Here is a 21,907-nt window from a genome sequence, read left to right as displayed (position 1 = left end):
GAACTATTAGCCAATAAAAAAATAACCCAAGCCATTCAGATACCTGGCTGTTAACAATGTCAAACACAATGACATTAAAACATGAACCCAAAAAAACCCCATACGTCACTTCCTTTCATGAAACTGTTTCACATCAAAATGACTAAAAGTGGAGGATTATAAAATTCTGCTATTCTGCTATAAAATTCTGAAAATTAGATTTCAATTCAATTCTATCAATCAATAAGCATTTAGGGCTTCACTGGTGGCGCAGTGGTTGAGAGTCCGCCTGCCGATGCGGGGGACACGGGTTCGTGCCCTGGTCCGGGAAGATCCCACATGCCGCGGAGGGCTGGGCCCGTGAGCCATGGTCGCTGAGCCTGCCATCCGGAGCCCGTGCTCCGCAACAGGAGAGGCCACAACAGTGAGAGGCCCGTGTACCGAAAAAAAATAAAAATAAAAATAAGCATTTACTCAGCACCTACTATCTACCAGGCAATGAGTTAGATACTAGAAGTATATTAGCATTCACAGTTTAAATCACATTGTCAGTTCCCTGAATGCTTCCAACAGAGTTCAAATTTATTCTCTTCCTAGTTATCAAGCTCTGAAAAATACTGCCCAATTAATGTAAAGTACCTTATGTAAGGATGGCAATTCATCCCTTGCTTTGTGGTACTCAGCCACACACTCTAAGCAGTAGCAGAGGTCTTCATCAGCTTTTTGAAATTCACTGGAGTGGGTCTCAGATGCATAGTGTTGCAGGAAGTCAATGGTGGAAATACCACCTGGTGTACACCAACAACATGTGCTCATTCTGTACCTGTATCCAGAAAAGAAGACACGGAAAGACTAAAGAAAAAAAACACACAACACTTCAGGCCTATTCTGGTGGAGAATGGGTACATTTCCTACTAATGATCATGTCTTCAACTTACAACGTGCCTCGACCACATCCAGAACATTCTGCTGGCCAGCTTATCAATCACTGGCTAAACTCAATCTGAGCCTACTTGTAAAAACTTTACCTGTGACACATGAAAAATAATGGAAGCAGTTAGTAATAAACATCATAAGGCAATATACAGCTGTGTTATAAAGAAGGCTCAAAACTATACAGTACTGATAGGAAATTATATACAGAGACATAGAATTATCGATGTTTTCAAAGTACAGATTTTGGAGTGTTCTAATACTGCACTGGAGTCAAGTGAAAAGCTCAGGAAACCTTTCACATTCCCTGAGGCCATGTTCCAGAAATCCCTGGAAACGTAAAAAATCCACAAATATTACTCCATACCAATAACAAAAACTCATATAGAGAAGAATTTTCTCTTGGTTAGAAAGTATATATACACATGAATTTGCACATGTGTGTATGAACTGCTGCCCATAACTCACTGCTCATCAACGCAGTATAAACTGTAATGGTTGCAAATATAATAGCTACAAACCTATTACTACTAAGTCTGAAACTTACAGTTTTTGACTGTCTCCAATTTGGGGTTTTATACTACCATCAGAGCCTCCACCATCCAAACTCAAGTAAAAAGGGTTAAATGAAATTACTTTCAGAGATTGGTTCAAGATGGCGCAGTAGAGGGCGTGCGCTCACTCCCTCTTGCGAGAGCACCAGAATCACAACCAACTGCTGAACAATCATCAACAGGAAGACACAAGAACTCACCAAAAAAGATACCCCACATCCAAATACAAAGGAGAAGCTGCAGTGAGATGGTAGGAGGGGCGCAATCACAATAAAATCAAATCCCATAATTGCTGGGCAGGTGACTCACAAACTGGAGAAGACTTACACCACAAAGTCCACCCACTGGAGTGAAGGTTCTGAGCCCCATGTCAGGCTTCCCAACCTGGGGTCCGGCAACAGGAGGAAGAATTCCTAAAGAATCAGACTTTGAAGGCTAGCGGGATTTGATTGCAGGACTTCGGCAGGACAGGCGGGAACACAGACTCCACTCTTGGAGGGCACACACAAAGTAGTGTGCGCACTGGGACCCAGGGGAAGGCGCAGTGACCCCATAGGAGACTGAACCAGACCTACCTGCTAGTGTTGGAGGGTCTCCTGCAGAGGCGGGGGGGGGGGGTGGCTGTGGCTCACTGTGGGGACAAGGACACTGGCGGCAGAAGTTCTGGGAAGTACTCCTTGGCGGGAGCCCTCCCAGAGTCCACCATTAGCCCCACCAAAGAGCCACGTAGGCTCCAGTGCTGGGTTGCCTCAGGCCAAACAACCAACAGGGAGGGAACCCAGCCCCACCCATCAGCAGATAAGCAGATTAAAGTTTTACTGAGCTCTGCCCACCACAGCAACACCCAGCTCTACCCACCACCAGTCCCTTCCATCAGGAAGCCTGTTACAAGCCTCTTAGATAGCCTCAGCCACCAGAGGGCAGACAGCAGAAGCAAGAACTACAATTCTGCACCCTGTGGAAGGAAAACCATATTCACAGAAAGACAAGACAAAATGAAAAGGCAGATGACTATGTACAAGATGAAGGAACAAAATAAAACCCCAGAAAAACAACTAAATGAAGTGGAGATAGGCAACCTTCCAGAAAAGGAATTCAGAAAAATGACAGTGAAGATGATCCAGGACCTTGGAAAAAGAATGGAGGCAAAGATCAAGAAGATGCAAGAAATATTTAACAAAGACTTACAAGAATTAAAGAAAAAACACCTAGAAGAAATAAAGAACAAACAGAGATGAACAATACAATAACTGAAATGAAAAATACACTAGAAGGAAGCAATAGCAGAGTAACTGAGTCAGAAGAACGGATAAGTGATCTGGAAGACAGAATGGTGGAATTCACTGCCATGGAAAAGAATAAAGAAAAAAGAATGAAAAGAAATGATGACAGCCTAAGAGACCTCTGGGACAACATTAAACGCAACAACATTCGCATTATAGGGGTCCCAGAAGGAGAAGAGAGAGAGAAAGGACCCAAGAAAATATTTGAAGAGATTATAGTCAAAAACTTCCCTAACATGGGAAAGGAAATAGCCACCCAAGTCCAGGAAGCGCAGAGAGTCCCAGGCAGGATAAACCCAAGGAGAAACACGCCAAGACACACAGTAATCAAGTTGACAAAAATTAGGGCTTCCCTGGTGGTGCAGTGGTTGCGAGTCCGCCTGCTGATGCAGGGGACACGGGTTCGTGCCCCGGTCCAGGAGGATCTCACATGCCGTGGAGCGGCTGGGCCCGTGAGCCATGGCCGCTGAGCCTGCACATTCGGAGCCTGTGCTCCGCAGTGGGAGAGGCCACAACAGTGAGAGGCCCACGTACCACAAAAAAAAAAAAAAAAAAAAAAAATTGACAAAAATTAAAGACAAAGGAACATTACTGAAAACAACAAGGGGAAAACGACCAATAACATACAAAGGAACTCCCATGAGGTTAACAGCTCATTTCTCAGTAGAAACTCTACAAGCCAGAAGGGAGTAGCACAATATATTTAAAGTGATGAAAGGGAAGAACCTACAACCAAGATTACTCTACCTGGCAAGGAGCTCATTCAGATTCAATGGAGAAATCAAAAGCTTTACATACAAGCAAAAGCTAAGAGAATTCAGCACCACCAAACCAGCTCTACAACAAATTCGAAGGAAACTTCTCTAAGTGGGAAACACAAAAGAAAACGACCTACAAAAACAAACCCATAACAATTAAGAAAATGGTAACAGGAACATACATATCGATAATTACCTTGACCGTGAATGGATTAAATGCTCCAACCAAAAGACACAGGATCGCTGAATGGATACAAAAACAAGACCCATATATGTGCTGTCTACAAGAGACCCACTTCAGACCTAGGAACACATACAGACTGAAAGTGAGGGGATGGAAAAAGATATTCCATGCAAATGGAAATCAAACGAAAGCTGGAGTAGCAATACTCATATCAGATAAAATAGACTTTAAAATAAAGAATGTTAGAAGAGACAAGGATGCTACATAATGATCAAGGGATCAATCCAATAAGAAGATATAACAATTGTAAATATATATGCACCCAAAATAAGAGCATCTCAATACATAAGGCAACTGTTAACAGCTATAAAAGAGGAAATCGACAGTAACACAATAATAGTGGGGGACTTTAACACCTCACTTACACCAGTGGACAGATCATCCAGACAGAAAATGAATAAGGAAACACAAGCTTTAAATGACACAACAGACCAGATAGATTTAATTGATATTTATAGGACATTCCACCCAAAAACAGCAGATTACACTTTCTTCTCCAGTGCACATGGAACATTCTCCAGGATAGATCATATCTTGGGTCACAAATCAAGCCTTGGTAAATTTAAGAAAACTGAAATCATAACAAGCATCTTTTCCGACCACAATGCTATGAGATTAGAAATCAATTACAGTGAAAAAAACATAAAAACACAAAAGACATGGAGGCTAAACAATACGTTACTAAATAACCAAGAGATCACTGAAGAAATCAAAGAGAAAATCAAAAAATACCTAGAGACAAATGACAACGAAAACACGACAATCCAAAACCTACAGGAGGACGTCCCTGGTGGTGCAGTGGTTAAGTATCCGCCTGCCAATGCAGGCAACATGGGTTAGAGCCCTGGCCCGGGAAGATCCCACATGCCGCGGAGCAACTAAGCCCATGCACCACAACTACTGAGCCTGTGCTCTAGAGCCCACGAGCCACAACTACTGAGCCCACGTACCACAACTACTGAAGCCCATGTGTCTAGAGCCCATGCTCTGCAAAAAGCCACTGCAATGAGAAGCTTGCGCACCACAACAAAGAGTAGCCCCCGCTCGCCGCAACTAGAGAAAGCCCGCACGCAGCAACAAAGACCCAACCCAAAGACCTAATTTTTAATTTAAAAATTTTTAATTTTTAAAAATTAATTTTTCAACAACCCAAAAACCTATGGGATGCAGCAAAAGCAATTCTAAGAGGGAAGTGTAGAGCAATACAAGCCTACCCCCAAGAAACAAGAAAAATCTCAAATAAACAATCTAACCTTACACCTAAAGGAACTGGAGAAAGAAAAACAAACAAAACCCAAAGTTCGTAGAGGGAACGAAATCATAATGATCAGAACAGAAATAAATGAAATAGAAACAAAGAAAACAATAGCAAAGATCAGTAAAACTAAAAGCTGGTTCTTTGAGAAGATAAACAAAATTGACAAACCATTAGCCAGGCTCATCAAGAAAAAGAGGGAGAGGACTCAAATTAATTAAAAATGAAAAAGGAGAAGTTACAACAGACACCACAGAAATACAAAGCATTCTAAGAGACTACTACAAGCAACTCTATGGCAATAAAATGGACAACCTGGAAAAAATGGACAAATTCTTAGAAAGGTATAACCTTCCAAGACTGAACCAGGAAGAAATAGAAAATATGAACAGACCGATCACAAGTAATGAAATTTAAAGTGTGATTAAAAATCTTCCAACAAACAGAAGTCCAGGACCAGACGGCTTCACAGGTGAATTCTATCAAACATTTAGAGAAGAGCTAACACCCATCCTTCTCAAAATCTTCCAGAAAATTGCAGAGGAAGGAACACTCCCAAACTCATTCTATGAGGCCACCATCACCCTGATACCAAAACCAGACGAAGATACTACAAAAAAAGAAAATTACAGACCAATAGCACTGATGAATATAGATGCAAAAATCCTCAACAAAACACTAGCAAACAGAATCCAACAACACATTAAAAGGATCATACACCATGATCAAGTGGGATTTATCCCAGGGATGCAAGGATTCTTCAATATATACAAATCAATCAATGTGATACACCATATTAACAAATGAAGAATAAAAACCATATGATCATCTCAACAGACGCAGAAAAAGCTTTTGACAAAATTCAACACCCATTTATGATAAAAACTCCAGAAAGTGGGCACAGAGCGAACCTACCTCAACATAATAAAGACCATATACACCAAACCCACAGCAAACATCATTCTCAAAGGTGAAAAACTGAAAGCATTTCCTCTAAGATCAGGAACAAGACAAGGTTGTCCACTCTCACCACTATTATTCAACATAGTTTTGGAAGTCCTAGCCACGGCAATCAGAGAAGAAAAAGAAATAAAATGAATACAAATTGGAAAGGAAGAAGTAAAAGTGTCACTGTTTGCAGACGACATGATACTATATATAGAGTATCCTAAAGATGCCACCAGAAAACTACTACAGCTAATCACTGAATTTGGTAAAGCCGCAGGATACAAAATTAAAGCACAGAAATCTCTTGCATTCCTATACACTAACAACAAAAGATCAGAAAGAGAAATTAAGGAAACAATCCCATTCACCACTCAAACAAAAAGAATAAAATACCGAGGAATAAACCTACCTAAGGAAGTAGAAGACCTGTACTCAGAAATCTATAAGACACTGATGACAGAAATCAAAGATGACACAAACAGATGGAGACATATACCATGTTCTTGGATTGGAAGAATCAATATTGTGAAAATGACTCTACTACCCAAAGCAATCTACAGATTCAATGCAATCCCTATCAAATTACCACTGGCATTTTTTTTACAGAACTAGAACAAAAAACCTTAAAATCTGTATGGAGACACAAAAGACCCCGAATAGCCAAAGCAGTCTTGAGGTAAAAAAACTGAGCTGGAGGAATCACACTCCCTGACTTCAGACTGTACTACAAAGTTACAGTAATCAAGACAATATGGTACTGGCACAAAACCAGAAACATAGATCAATGGAACAGAATAGAAAGCCCAGAGATAAACCCACGCACCTATGGTTAACTAATCTATGACAAAGAAGGCAAGCATACACAACGGAGAAAAGACAGTCTCTTCATAAGTGGTGCTAGGAAAACTAGACAGCTACACGTAAAAGGATGAAATTAGAATACTCCCTAACACCATACACAAAAATAAACTCAAAATGGATTAGAGATCCGAATGTAAGACCAGACACTATAAAACTCTTAGAGGAAAACATAAGAACACTCTTTGACATAAATCACAGCAAGATCTTTTTTGATCCACCTCCTACAGTAATGGAAATAAAAACAAAAATAAACAAATGAGACCTATTAAAAGCTTTTGCAAAGCAAAGGAAACTACAAGACGAAAAGACAACCCTCAGAATGGGAGAAAATATTTGCAAACGAATCAACAAAGGATTTATCTCCAAAATATATAAACAGCTCAAGCAGCTCAATATTAAAAAAACAAACAACCCAATCAAAAAATGGGCAGAAGACCTAAATAGACATTTCTCCAAAGAAGACATACAGCCGGCCAAGAAGCGCATGAAAAGCTGCTCAACATCACTAATTATTAGAGAAATGCAAATCAAAACTACAATGAGGTATCACCTCACACCAGTTAGAATGGGCATCAACAGAAAATCTACAAACAACAAATGCTGGAGAGGGTGTGGAGAAAAGGGAACCCTCTTGCACTGTTGGTGGGAATGTAAATTGATACAGCCACTATGGAGAACAGTACAGAGGTTCCTTAAAAAACTAAAAATAGAATTACCATATGACCCAGCAATCCCACTACTGGGCATATACCCAGAGAAAACCATAATTCAAAAAGACACATACACCCCAATGTTCACTGCAGCGCTATTTACAATAGCCAGGTCATGGAAGCAACCTAAATGCCCATTGACAGACAAACGGATAAAGAAGATGTGGTACATATATACAATGGAATATTACTCAGCCATATAGAGGAATGAAATTGGGTCATTTGCAGAAACGTGGATGGATCTAGAGACTGTCATACAGAGTCAAGTAAGTCAGAAAGACAAATATCATATATTAACGCATATATGTGGAACCTAGAAAAATGGTACAGATGGACCAGTTTGCAGGGCAGAAACAGAGACACAGATGTAGAGAACAAACGTACGGACACCAAGGGGGAAAAGTGGCAGGGGGTGGTGGTGGTGGTGGTGGTGGTGGTGGTGGTGGTGGAATGAATTGGGAGATTGGGATTGACATATATACACTAATACGTATAAAATAGATAATAATAACCTGCTGTATAAAAAATAAATAAAATTTAAAAAAAAGAAATTAATTTCCCAAATCCTAGCAGTCTCAAAGAGAGCAAAGTAGCAAGTTGGTACCAGGAAACGAGAGGAAATCCCAAGAATCAAATGTGTCAAAGGTTTGAAGAAAAATACACGAGTCAAGTTTATCAGAACTGCAGATGGCATGAAACAGAGGATTAGCAAAATAGGGTGGAAGCCAAAATCCAAAGAGATCTCCAATTCTAATGAGGTGTAATAAAAGCAAGCTAAGATGCCACTAAATGCATATAAAAGCAAATAGAAAGTTCACTGTCAGTAAGCAGTGTATTGTGGCTAAACAAGAAGCAAATGTTTTGCAATGAAATAAACAAGAGGCTGGAGCAGGAAAAATACAAGTGAGCCTGGAGCATCTTACAGGAACAGAAACAAAGTGCTCAAAATACAAAAGGATGGGGGCATGTCAAAGGGACATATTAGCCACCAACCTGAAAGCGCTCTCAGTGGCCAAAGCTGAAACAATCTGAGTAACACAATAATGTAATATTGGATTATAACCCACAGTATAAATATATATGAATCCATACTGATACAAATGAATGAATAAACAAATGTGGGGGAAGGAACAAACTTTCCTTATAGAAGAATCGCAAATAATATATACAGATACTTCCCATTCCAGGAAGTGGAGCTTAATCCCACCCTATCTTGAGTGAGGGCTGGACTTGGTGAAACACTTCTAAATAAGAAAGTATGCAAAGTGAAAATCACACTTACGGTGGAGACACCTGGCAAACACAACCTTAAACCAAGTGATCAAGGTTAACATCACCAGTGGTTAAGTCATGTTGGTAACCCCTGACACAATGTGATGAGACAGGAACTTCAACTCTGCAGTATGCTTCCCCAAACCCACAACCCCAGTCTATTCATGCGAAAAACATCAGACAAACTCAAGGTATTATCCAAACAGCTATTAGCCAGTCTTTGACAAAAAAGAAGAAAACCACACCCAAGGGAAATCGAACCAAGTGTTCTATCATATGGAAACATTTTATTGGGAATTGGGCCAGGAAATTACCCAAGAAAACCATCTTGAAAACTTGATCTTCATTATCTAATGAATGTATATCAGCCTAATGGGAAAAAAGTTACAAACCCAACTGTAAACCCAATGAAGTTCATTTCCTAACTGGATGAACCTAATCCATGCATTCTCATCAGGAGTGACATCATCCTCAAGGAAATGAAAACCGGTTAGTGGAACACATCCTACTCTTTTTACATATAAAGCACAGGTATATGTACATTATGTAAAGAAGTATACAATATATTGGTGGTATTAAAATTCATGGGAAATTCATAGGAAAAAAATGTCTTAAACGTTTCCTTTCAGAGAGGGAGAAGGGAAAATAAAAGGTTAAGAAACATGACCCAAGTCATTGACTACCTGGGTACAGAAACTTGACAATGTTAAGTTTTTGAATGCATTATCACCCAAAAATTCAGAGTGCATAATAAGCTCTGCTAATGGGAAACTGATCACATCTTGACAGTATTTATAATTTCTGTACAATCAAAAACATGTATTTGTCTTGTGAACTGATTTTTTAAATTCATTAAATATTAACTGTATACTTTCTTCATGCTTCTGAAAAGAATTTAGGGCAGCTTTCAACATTAAAGTATAAAGAAAAAGACATTTTAGAAGGCAATTTAAAAAGGGAGAGAAATCAAAACTTATTTAGAAGAAATTTAATTTCACTAAGTCCTAATTTAGGAGCTTCCTGAAAAGTAGAGCAGAAAGATAACATGAGTTACACAGTCCTCATGTGAAAAATAAAAAAAGTAATATGCTAGTTCAGCTGGAGAGTCCTGCCCTTTCCTAACACTAATTCTAATTCAATTACATTTTTTAAGGGTGCTGCAAACTAGGGAATACGAAGTAACAGAATGGACACTATGTTTCTGCAGAATATAAATTTCATTCAAAGAACTTCTTATACTTGAAAAACCAGTAATGTAATACCAGGAAGTTAAAAGTCTGCAGAAGCTGTGTTTTTCCAGTGATGTAATCTGATTCAATAAGTTTCACCCTTCTAGTCGATGCAAGAACAGAAAATGAAATTTATGGGAGATTTCTCAAACATCAATTGTTTCAAGCTTGACTTGAGCAGGAAACAAGACTGCAGTCAATTGAAAAAATTAAGGTACTGAAGTACAAATAAAATGTTGTATACTTTAAAATAATTATTAACAGAGAAGTTAGTTAGCAAAATAAACCTTCTAGTAAAAAAATTATGGAGTCTGCTCTTTATTTCACTCACTCAGAGAGCTAGCCTACTTCCACATTCCAGAAAGCAAAACTAAATTTTCTCAAAGTAGATAGGAGTTACTGCCATATAACAGATAAGTGCCGTGGAATTTAGAAAACAGAGAGGACAGTGCTATAGCACATCAACAACAGAAACATGTTTCCACAGTTCCTCTCAAAAGGCCATAAATGGGTGTGGTTATATTCCTAAAACTAAAATCATCATTGGCCTGATAGCTAAGCCCAAAAAATCTGAACAGGGTATACTGAAATTTTTCTTTTTAGGGAAAACTACTGGTAGATGACTATGAATCCTGCAAATTTTTGCACAATTCAGTTCTTCTGGAGGACAGTTTTGTTAATTTCATCAGTGTTTTTACTGCTTGGAATCATTACTGAACCACAAATGGGGGAGTCCAGGGAATCCTCAAGCTGCATGACAGAAATAAGAGCGGCTCCTGTGCATCAGAGAGACAGTTTTTTTGCCAATAACATAGGATGCTTCACCAGAGGTATAACTGTAACTTTCTACTGACTTATCCAGGGGATATCATTTCTCAATAATAGCTGGCCAGAAACTTCAAATAACAATCACTTTCTTCGACCTTTCCTAGCTAAACTTTTTGAAAATTTATTTATTTATTTATTTTAAACTTCTTCGCAATTGCTTTTATTTATTTTTTTCCTTGGCCACGCTGAGCGGCTCAAGGGATCTTAGTTTAGATCCCCGACGAGGGATTGAACCCGGGCCACGGCTGTGAAAGCGCCGAGTCCTAACCACTGGACCACCAGAGAACTCCCCTTGAAAAAATAATTTAGATTCACTTCTTTAGCTCCTTTGCACTCTGGCTTCTACCTTATGTTTCACTGAATGTTTTCACAAAAGTCCCTAATAATCTCTTTAATACCAAATCCAATAGGTTCTTTACTGGACTCCTCTAAAGCGTATGAAACTGCTAACCATGTATTCCTTAGCTATGACGGCACACCATTCTTCTCTCACTTCCTCTACCCAACCCCCATAATCATCTGTTCCTTTTCCCCCTGCTTCATATCAAAATTTCCAAAGGTTTGTCCTCAGGACTCTATCCCTTCATTCAATATCCTCTTTGTGGGTGACAATTCAACCTATTTCTTCAACTACTATTTATAATGAAGCTTCCCAAAGACTGAGAATGTAGGTAAAACTCAATGCAATGTTTAATTGTGTTTCAGCTACTCAATAAATGATAGCCTAGCCCAGAATTCCACAAAGATATACAGCTGCCCTTCAGTATCTGCAGGGGATTGGTTCCAGGAGTCCCCCCACGCATACCAAAATCTACAGATGCTCAAGTCCCTTCCATAAAATAGTGCAGTACAGGGAACACAGTTGGCCCTCTATATCCACAGATGGGAAACCCAAAGATATGGAAGGCTGACCGTACTCAATATCCAACTGTATAGTGAATCTATGCTCACTTGACAGTTGCCTCAAAGTAAACAGGACCAGAACAGAACAAAGTCCCTTCCGTAAATGTGTTATCTGTCCTGTATTCTCTATATCCATGGTATTACCATGACTTCACTTTTCAAACCAGTAACCTGTGAATTCCCCTATACTCTCCTCCCTTAGCCCCCATCTCTACAAGTTCTATAGAGTCTACCACCTTGATTACATCTGTACTTTACTCTCAGTGAGACTGCCATTTCCTTAGTTCAATACATTTTCATTATTTGTCTGGATTACAAAAGAAACCTAAATGATCTGCCTCTTGTTTGATCCACCATCAATTCTTCCTCCAAAATGCTGCCAAAGGCCAAAGCAAAAACCAGACTCTAAAAGCACAAATGACTCCTCTACCTTTGACCGATAAAATTAAAATTTTTGGCCTCACCACACAAGGCTCTCCATGACCTGGCTTCAGCATCATCTCTTGCCATTCCCCCTCACTTGCTCTTCCTAAAATGCTTCCTGGTGTTTGGCATTACCTGCCTTTATGGAAGCTCTTCCATCTATCTGCCCTGAACACCTACCCTTCATACCTTTGCCTGGTTCTTAAACCTGAATGCGCATCAGACTCACCAAAGGAACTTGGGAAAAAAAAAAAAAAAGCAAAGCAGATGGTGAGATACCACTGATAAAATTCAGATTCGTTCTAAAAAACACTCCACCAGTAAGTCTGATAAAAAGCCAGATTTGGGGGACTTCCCTGGTGGTCCAGGGGGTAAGACTCTGCACTCCCAATGCAGGGGGCCGGGGTTCGATCCCTGGTCGGGGAACTAGATCCCACATGCATGCCGCCGCTGAGAGTTCGCAGGCCACAACTAAGACCCAGCACAGGCAAAATAAATAAATAAGTAAATATTTCGGGGGCGGGGGTGGGGGGAGCCAGATTTGAGAACTACCTCTGAGCATCATCATGCCTGGGGGCTTGTCTGACTCATTCCCTCCCTTCCAGTCTGTCTTTGATGACTTTTTTCTCTATCCCCTCAGGACTCTGTACATGGTTTCTATCACTGCATTTACCATGTTAGGCTGAGCTGTTTACTTATCTGTCTCCCACCTACAAGCTCCATCCTCAGCAATTCTGAGTCTGTTAGGAGGCAAGGATCCGTTCCGTATTTTTTACTTTTCAGTGCTTGGCACATATTAAGTGCCTGAAAAAAAAGTCTTAAATGTTTATTTAACAAATAACTACCAACACTTCCCTGGTGGCACACTGGTTAAGACTCCGCGCTGCCAATGCAGGGGGCCCAGGTTTGATCCCTGGTCTGGGAACTAGATCCCACATGCATGCTGCAACTAAGAGTTCGCATGCCACAACTAAGGAGCCTGCCTGCCGCAACTAAGACCCAATGCAACCAAATAAACAATTTAAAAAATTAAAAATTTTAAATTAAAAAAACAACAACAAATAATTACCTGGGGTAATGGCCTACAGAGAAGTGATCCTCTCAGTCGAGATTCCTGGGTTTATTTGAGAATGGGTGAGGATCTGCATTCATATATACCTAGACTCTGGCCCCCAAAAGAACATTTCTGAAAAAGCAAAGGAAAACGAAACAAAACTGAGGAAGTGTTTTTTTTGTTTTGTTTTGCTTTGTTTTTGCGGTATGCGGGCCTCACCGCTGTGGCCTCTCCCGCCGCGGAGCACAGGCTCCGGACGCGCAGGCCCAGCGGCCGTGGCTCACGGTCCCAGCCGCTCCGCGGCACGTGGGATCTTCCCGGACCGGCGCACGAACCCGCGTCTTCTGCATCGGCAGGCGGGCTCCCAACCACTGCGCCACCAGGGAAGCCCAGGAAGTGGTTTTTAGACTCGCTCTCTCACCTGGGTTTCACATCAATCCTTATCAAGTAGAACCAAATATTACCATTTGATGACAGAGCTCAAGCTCCCAGAGATGAGACAACGTGCCTGTGGGTCTACAAGGAACGAAGAAACAGTGCAACTGCCATTCTGACTCCACAGGGGGAGTGGCTCCACGGGAGACCTCGTTCCCATGCTGGGGACAGCCAGGCACTTTGTCAGAAAGTCCCCCAATTAGCAGGTGAGTTCAGCCCTAGGATCGTCAGTAGCTAACATCTCTGCCGCTTTAACTGACCAGCCGTGGGTTCTTCTTCCTTCGAGCCTCGTGCCCGGTTCCTTCTGGGCCACACGGGTCTAGGCACATCGTCGCTCCTGGAAGGTGAGGAGGACGGCAAAGGCCCCTCTGGCTGGCTGTCAGCGCTCCATCGCCTTCAGGTGGGGCAGGGAGGGCTCAGGTGGCCACTCGAGAGGGGCACACTCTCCAAAGGCACGAACCCCAGCAGGAGGAAGCAGGGGGCGCCGAGCGGACAGAGACCTTCTGTAGCGAGACACCCCACTCACTCCCACCGAAACTACGCAGCGCCCAGACTCGGAAGAGCTCACACGGGACGGCAGTGCAGACGACGCGAAGGGAGAGAACCAGAGGGCGGCCCACCGGACGCCGCGGGGATGCTCCCGCCTCGGGCGCCGCAACTCTCCTGAGGGACGCGGCCGCGCTCGCGCCGCCCCTCCCCCACCCGCCCAGGCCTCACGCGCTGCGACGGTTACGCCGCGCGCGCTCCCACGCTCACCGGGACTGCAGCCGCGAGTCCGCCGCTCTCCTCAACCGTCTCGGCCTCCTCCCGGCCGCTAACCCCCCTCCGCCTCCATGCCTCGACTCCACAGTCGGCTGAGAACGGAAGTGCGGACGCGCGCTACGGCGCCTCCTTCCGCAACCGACCACCCAACCCGAGGAAGCCCCGAGCACAGGCCCCGCCCCCTGCGCGGCGTCGGCCGTCGGAAGGCCCCGCCCCGGCCGCCGCTTTCTTGTTTTGGAGCCCCGAGGGGCGGGGCGTGGGAAGAGACACGCCCGGGCTCCGCCGGGAGGCCGGGAAGCCCGGCGTGGCGTCACTTCCGGGCTCCCGCGGCCGGCCAATCAGGAGCGTCCGTGAGGGGCGGGGGGGGGGGGCGTGGGGAAAGCTTGAGGCCGAGGTTTCACCGCGGCCTTGCCCCGGATTTCTCCGGGTAGTGGCCGTTTGCCGACGCGCCCACCCCGGGCGACCTGGACGCCTACCCTGCTGTCTTTTCCGTTCAGTCCTTTTTCTTCTCTTTTCGACGCCTTAGGAGTTTCAGCAGGGGTGTTACGGGTTGCGAAGGAATTTTTTTTCTCTTTAGATTTCCTTTAAAGACCTAAAATATAATATGTAATCAACACGTAATTTGGGGGAAATATATACTTTGTATCATAGAAAAGGGATACATTAAGTATTGGAAAAAGAAAAAACAGTACAGAATATAACAGTAAAACCCCCTGGGAAGCCTACCCATTTTTTTTTTTAACGCTTACTACTGACTTCGACGACGAGGCGTCACCACTAGCTTATACTCTAATAGAGGAGACAGAAAAACGAAATAATTACTAGTTCTGATCAAGGCTCTAAAGGAAAGAAGAGGCTGAGATAGGCCCGATCCAGACAGGTCAGCCAGCGACGATCTTACCGAACAGAACCCTAACGGAAGAAAGAGAAGGGGCGAGCCAGGGAAGAAGGGGGCAGGGTCCTGGTGAAGAACATTCCAGAAAGGGGGCGTGGCTTATCGGAAAGCCCCGATGCCCGTTATGGAAATTTAACAATACCGAGCGCGAGGCGAAGACCGTTATTCTCGTTTCTAGATTTTTCCCTGCCTGGTGGGCTGTGTTGGCCAAATTCAAATACAGTGTTTAAATAAAGTTACAAAACTGTGTGGAACTATATTGCACTATAAATTGTGTAGGTATCTTTTTTTTGTTGTTGTTGTTGTACGTGGGCCTCTCATTGTTGTGGCCTCTCCCATTGCGGAGCACAGGCTCCGGACGCACAGGCTCAGCGACCATGGCTCACAGGCCCAGCCGCTCCACGGCATATGGGATCTTCCCGGACCGGGAGACGAACCCGTGTCCCCTGCATCAGCAGGTGGACTCTCAACCACTGCGCCACCAGGGAAGCCCTGTGTAGGTATCCTTCTTAAAATAATATTAATGCTTTTGTGCCGGGAGCCGTATAGGAAGTGCCTTTGAGTCTCAGCACGGACGAGCCTTTGAGTCTCAGCACGGACGAGACCCATAGTGCCAAGCAAGGCTGGTACTGCTAGGCACAACGAGACCCATAGTGCCAAGCAAAGCTGGTACTGCCAGGTACAAATATGGAGAAGCAAAACTCTCCTCTGTATGGTTCCCCTTGCCCCCCCCCCTGCTTTTGCTTAAGGTGATTTTTATGGGATTGCTATTGGTGTTGGGAAATGTTTTCAACTTCGATGGAGGGTTTAGAGAAAGACCCCTACCTATAAAATTAAGCGGGATTGTGATTACTCCGGCTCCCTTAATGATTATGTTTGAAATTTTTTCTCCCAGGTTGAGGCGTTAGGTTCAAGGAAACACAATAGAAGCATTTATGTGGCAAAAGCCTACTTTAGAAAACAAGTTGAATGAATTATGGCCTTCCTGGGGAGGTAGAGGTAGGTTAGGAAATTTTGGGTATGGTGGCGGGGAGGTTTTATGCTACAGTGGGTATATAGCAAATTAGATAGAGTAGGCTACTTGGTAGCCTTTTATAAGTAGAATTGTTTTTTGTATAATTTAGTGCTTTGTTTTGATCATAAAGGTAGAAGAAAATAGTCTGTAAATATTTATAATTGTTAAAAGAATAATGTGCTTGAGTTTGTGCTTTGAATAGTTGGCTGATTGAACAAGAACATACAGGTACAAGAACATCTAATTTTCTAAGGAAGACGATGAAACCGCAGACTGTGTTCCTGACGTAGATGTGACCAACATGTACCTAATCACAGGAGATGAAAGAGACTCTGGGCGATGGGAAAATTACCTAACCTGTTTTAATCAATCTGCTGATGTAAATTACCTTTGTTTTGTGGCCTATGTGGGGAAGTTTTTGGCGTGGGAATGAGGATGTTGAATTTGAAAATGAGATCACTTTATAGTATAAAAGCTTTTGGAATCTTGAAAATAAATTTGTCAGATCCTTGCACCCAAGAAGAGGTGTCTTGAGTTCTGTCCACGCCGACTCCGTCTTCCCCTTTGGGTGAATCCTGTCCAGCTGGGGCTGGTCCTCGGCACTTTTGAAAACTAGGGATCTGGCTGGCTCTTGGGAAAAAAACCACTTTTTTTGAAGAGAAGATGGAAAAAAAATCACTGGAATCTCTGTTTTCCTGAGATAACCACTTTAATGTGTATCCTTGAAGAATGTATTACATACGTTTTTATTAAAGTAGCCATGAAGGGATATTTATAAAACGCTAATCTACTCACCACGGTGTAAGAAATGGAATATTACCGTGAATCCTAAACGGAGGGGCTCCTCCATTTTACAGGGTAGCTTGGGCTAGGGACACAAAGAAATGTTTTAACTTCTTATAAAATCAGAAAACAAGTGGAACATTAGGTTGAAGAAAATCTTTTAATATTTACCATTTATTTGTCTTTATACCAATACAGTCATAAAATATAAATGTTGATATTTTTAAGGAGGAAAGTGCCCCTGAAGGCAAAAAGTACCTAGGGCCACTGAAGTCATAATTTCATCCTGCTTCTGAGCCCGCTGTGGCTCTTTCCTTATAATATTACCACGTTTATTACCTTATAATATTACCACGTATTACAAATGGTAATATTGTCTTTAATCTGTAAATAATGAAGCTTAGCGTGTTTTTGAACTTTATCAAATTAGACTGAATGCGTTTTTCCGTGAATTGCTTTTTACACTCAGAGATTCATTGATCCAAGGTATGCTCAGGAGTTGTAGAGCCCAAAGTTTACACAACTTGAGGGGTGTCTTTAATATTTATTTGAAATGAATAGCACAAATTACGAATCTTTAAAACGGACAAACCCCACAAATATTAAAAATTCAGAAAAAAATATTTAAGCTGCAAACACAACTCTATAAAAGTTACATATTTGGGCTTCATACACTTTTATCTCAGCAATGAGGTTGAAGATCATTTTCTATACAAGGAACACAAACGTAATTCAGTCTTTTTTCTAGTAAGATTGATGAAATTTTATTGCGTTTATGAAAGTTTCAAATTAATATTTCATTTTATAATATGCAAATTTTAGGATTGTCAAGTTAAAAAAAATTTGTATCAAGCCTTTTTTCACAGATAAGCTGTAAGAATTCAGGACACATAAAGTTTCTGGTGTAATGACTGAACCTAAATACTTGGAATTGATAACACATTACTACTAGGTTGTCATAGATTTTTCTCATTTTTAGCTACAGATTGTGAGTTTTAGATGTCAGTATGTCAAAATTTCAGTACTTTTTCCAGTTTGATCATTTGACTCATTACTCATCATTATTTGGATTACCAACAATCCAAGAACATGTTACACATTATTTCTATTTGAAATGGATCTGTTCTTAATGAATTACTAAAATATTTGTTATATTATAATTTCTATTGATTTCATCATCATTAACCTTCACTGTAGCCTCTTATTCCATGATTTTGTCAACTTTATATAATTTATATACAATTATACACAGTAAGTACACATTTTAGGTGTATAGTTGAGGGATTTTAACAACTCCGTAATTTCATGTAACCATCTCTAATCAGGATATAAAACATTTTCTTCCTGCCAGAAAAGTGCCCTTGGGACACCTGGCAGAAAATCTTCTCCCCATTCACCCAATGGAAACATTGATTTGACTTCTATCAACATATCTATCATCATAGATTCATTTAGACTATTCTAGAACTCTATCAATGGAATTATACACTATGTATTCTTTTGACCATCTGCTTTTGTTCAACATGAAGTGTATGAGGTTCACAGATGTTATTGTATGTATCAGCAATTCATTTTTATTGCAGAGAAGGGTATCATTCAATGAATACACCACAATTTGGTTTTTTTCTTTTAGTCATCTACTGATGAATATTGGGTGGTTTCAAGTTTTCCACTGTTAATGGATAAAGCTGATATGAACATTACTGTACAAGTCTTTTAATGGTCATACGTTTTCAGTTAACATGGACAAATATGCAGGAGTGGAATTGCTGGATTACAGGGTAGGTGTGTCTTTAACATTACAAGAATTTACAATCCATTTCCCAAAGTGATTTTACCGTCTTAAATTACCATAAGCAAAAGTATAAGACTTCCATTTGCTCCACAACCTTGTCAATACTATCCCTATTGTAAGTCTTTTAAATTTCAGTCATCCCAATGGGTTAAAACTGTGCCTCATTTGCATTTTCCTAATAACTAATGATGTAGAACATCTTTTCATGTGCAGATTGAGAATTAGTGTATCTTCTTTGTGAATTGACTGAGCTTTCAGGCACAGCACAGAGGATTTTTAGGGCAGTGAAAGTACTCTGATATTAAAGGACTGATACATGTCATTATACATTTGTCCAAACTCATCGAATGTACATATCAAAGAGTGAACCCTAATGAAAACTATGGACTCTGGGTGATAATGACGTGTCACCGTAGGTTCATCAGTTGTAACAAATGTACTACACTGGTAGGCGATGTTGATAACGGGGGATGCTATGCATATGGGGGGGGAAGCAGTGGGTATTTCAGAAATCTCTGTACTTTCCTCTGAATTTTGCTGTGAACCTAAAACTACTCTGAAAAACTAAAGTCCTTTTAACCTTATGGTCAAACGGCTCAGACGTTTGAATGGAGATGGCAGGTAGCCTGGAGTTTGGGGGAGAATCTGACCTATAACTACACATTTGGGAGCCATCAGCACATAGATGTTATTTCGAGGCATCGGGAGAACGTGAAGAGCCCAAAAAGTCTCGAGGAACATGAGCATTTAGAAGTTGGAGGCAGTGGGGGGAGTGTAGCAGAAAGTGGTAATTGATTCTACATGTATAGAATCAAAGATAGCTAATACCATGGCTTGTTTGTATGGTGATAGCGATGCAGAATAGGTGAGACTGACAATTTAGAAGGATCAGCAAAGGACCAAAATCTCTGAGATAATGTGAAGGGACAGACTGCAGGGCTCAGGTGTAGGGACTCAGCCTGTAGTAGGATGGATGAATATAGATGGAGGTAGGATTGACTGGTTGGTGCAGGGAAGAGGGATTTGATGGGGGATGGCTTCAGTTTTCTCAGTGAATCATGAAAAGGGCAGAAGAGGGTTGTGGGATGGTTGAATGTAGGACACAGCTGATGTGGGTAAAAGAACAGCAAGCCTATTAGAGGGTTGCTGGCACTACTGAGCCCACGTGCCACAACTACTGAAGCCTGTGCACCTGGAGCCCGTGCTCCGCAACAAGAGAAGCCATGACAATGAGAAGCCCGCGCACTGCATTGAAGAGTAACCCCGCTCACGGCAACTAGAGAAAGCCCACGTGCAGCAATGAAGACCCAACACAGCCAACAATAAATAAATAAATTTATAGGGGGTTGCTGGCAACACTGTCTTTTTGAGGTTTACGGTCATTAAACCAGCTGAGCTGTGTGACTTTCTTCTAGGAATATTCAGCTCTTCAGGTGCAGACAGGAGGCAGATGGAAGGGCTCATCCAGGTCTGGGGTCTTGAGCAGGGAAGTACCAGGGGGAGAGAATGAAGAGCCGAGGGTGTTCAGAAGGGAGGGATTGTAAGGATGGACACTTGGGTAGGCTAGGAGTGGGTTGATGGATCGATGGATTATTTGCTGAGGTCGAAGAATTAGAACTATGGCGTGTTATTTCAGGAGATGGACTGGGAAAGGTGTTCAGAAAGTGCTAGATTGTGTAGCCTCCAAGAAAACAGGCACCAAGTCTGTCTTGTTCCCTCTTGCATCTTTAGCTCCTAACAGTACCTGGCTCACTGCATGTGGTCCATGATGCTTGTTGAACTAAAAGTAGTGTTCTGAGGAGAACAGATGCCATGGTCTGATTACACACTCCTGTGCACTGCAGTTCTGGACCTCTTTGTTGGACGATGAAGTCTCCAAATTAAGATGAAGAGCTGAAAGGCATGCTTACTGAAGAGTGCTCAATGGCCAAGGACTGGGCCAAGGACTCTCACATTATGCAGTCAAGACTGTTTAAAAGCAATTTTATTTGTTCCTCGGTCTTGTTTCTTGTTAGATGGGTCACCTTCTTCTCTTTACCCTTGTTCACTTTCTGAGTCTACTCCTCTTCCACTCCCTGCCAAGTACACGTTTCCTCTTCTGCCTTTTTCTTGCCGTAAATGGGGTTGTCCATTTCATGGCTCCAACTCTCACCCTCAGGGAGCTAACAAACCAACCCACCTCTCTAGTGTGGTTTGTTCTTGTCTGTTCTCTCCATGCAGTAGACTGGGGTCTCCTCAAATGGGCCCTGTTGATACTTCAAAGTCTACACATTCAAACCAAACTCATGGTTTTCCCTTTTCTCTTCTCTTGGACCTGTATTTGACAAATACAGTCTACCCTTCCCTTCTTTTTCTTCCAAATTCCTGGATCCTTGTATGTCAAAAGGGTGTTTGGCAAAAGTAAGATTTTGGGGGGTGGGGTGGGGGAAGGGCATGGAGCTAGGGGTGAGAAAAAGTTAAAAAATTAAACTTTTACCAAGTACACAAGTTTATTGGGTAAAATTCACAGCACAGGTAATTACCCACAGTCCTGCACATGTGTGGGTCGCTTCCTCAGGGTCCACTCCCCTCTTCTGCTAATGGAACCATGATTTTCCACAGGGGTATTTACCCTTTCAGCCATTTAAGGCAGGTTGAGCTAAATCCCAGCTCCAGACATGAGCCCAGATGGGTTGAAGACCATCCTATTTTTGTGCCTACAGTGATGGCTCAGAGTTGGGCACAAGCTCTAATTTGGGCACTGGGAACAAAACCCAGGACTTAAGCAAGAGCTATTGTTCTCTGAATGGCATCCTCTATTTAAGTAATAATAAGAAGGATGCTATAACATGGGGCTCTATGAAGGCACCCCTCAGGACCAAGGGGCCCCCTCGTGTGGATTGAAGATAAAGTGGACTCTGGAGAAGGGAGAGCTGAGAATCAGCAAGAAAACACATTCTGGGGACTCTGAGTAGCTGGATCCATCCTCTCCCTCTGGATTTTCAGTCT

At 42.0% G+C, this 21,907-nt stretch overlaps 1 protein-coding gene across 3 annotated transcripts in view; it reads right to left on the bottom strand.

Annotated features, from left to right (window-relative positions):
* The window catches only part of SETX (senataxin), an 80,279-nt gene extending 65,761 nt beyond the window's left edge, over nt 1-14,518 (bottom strand). For 2 of the 3 annotated variants that reach the window (XM_060013902.1, XM_060013904.1), the window contains exons 1-3: nt 14,426-14,518; nt 13,250-13,366; nt 619-802 (exon numbers count right to left, since the gene is read on the bottom strand). In XM_060013902.1, the coding sequence (XP_059869885.1) occupies nt 619-795 (177 nt within the window). In that variant the 5' untranslated portion in view covers nt 796-802; nt 13,250-13,366; nt 14,426-14,518. The remainder of the gene's footprint in view (nt 1-618; nt 803-13,249; nt 13,367-14,425) is intronic. The other variant, XM_060013903.1, reaches the window with a different exon arrangement.
* Between the last annotated feature and the right edge of the window lie 7,389 nt (nt 14,519-21,907).

This window comes from Delphinus delphis, chromosome 6 (genome assembly GCF_949987515.2).
Source record: "Delphinus delphis chromosome 6, mDelDel1.2, whole genome shotgun sequence".
In the NCBI taxonomy this organism is placed as follows: domain Eukaryota; kingdom Metazoa; phylum Chordata; class Mammalia; order Artiodactyla; family Delphinidae; genus Delphinus; species Delphinus delphis.
This window is presented reverse-complemented; position numbering and strand designations above follow the sequence as displayed.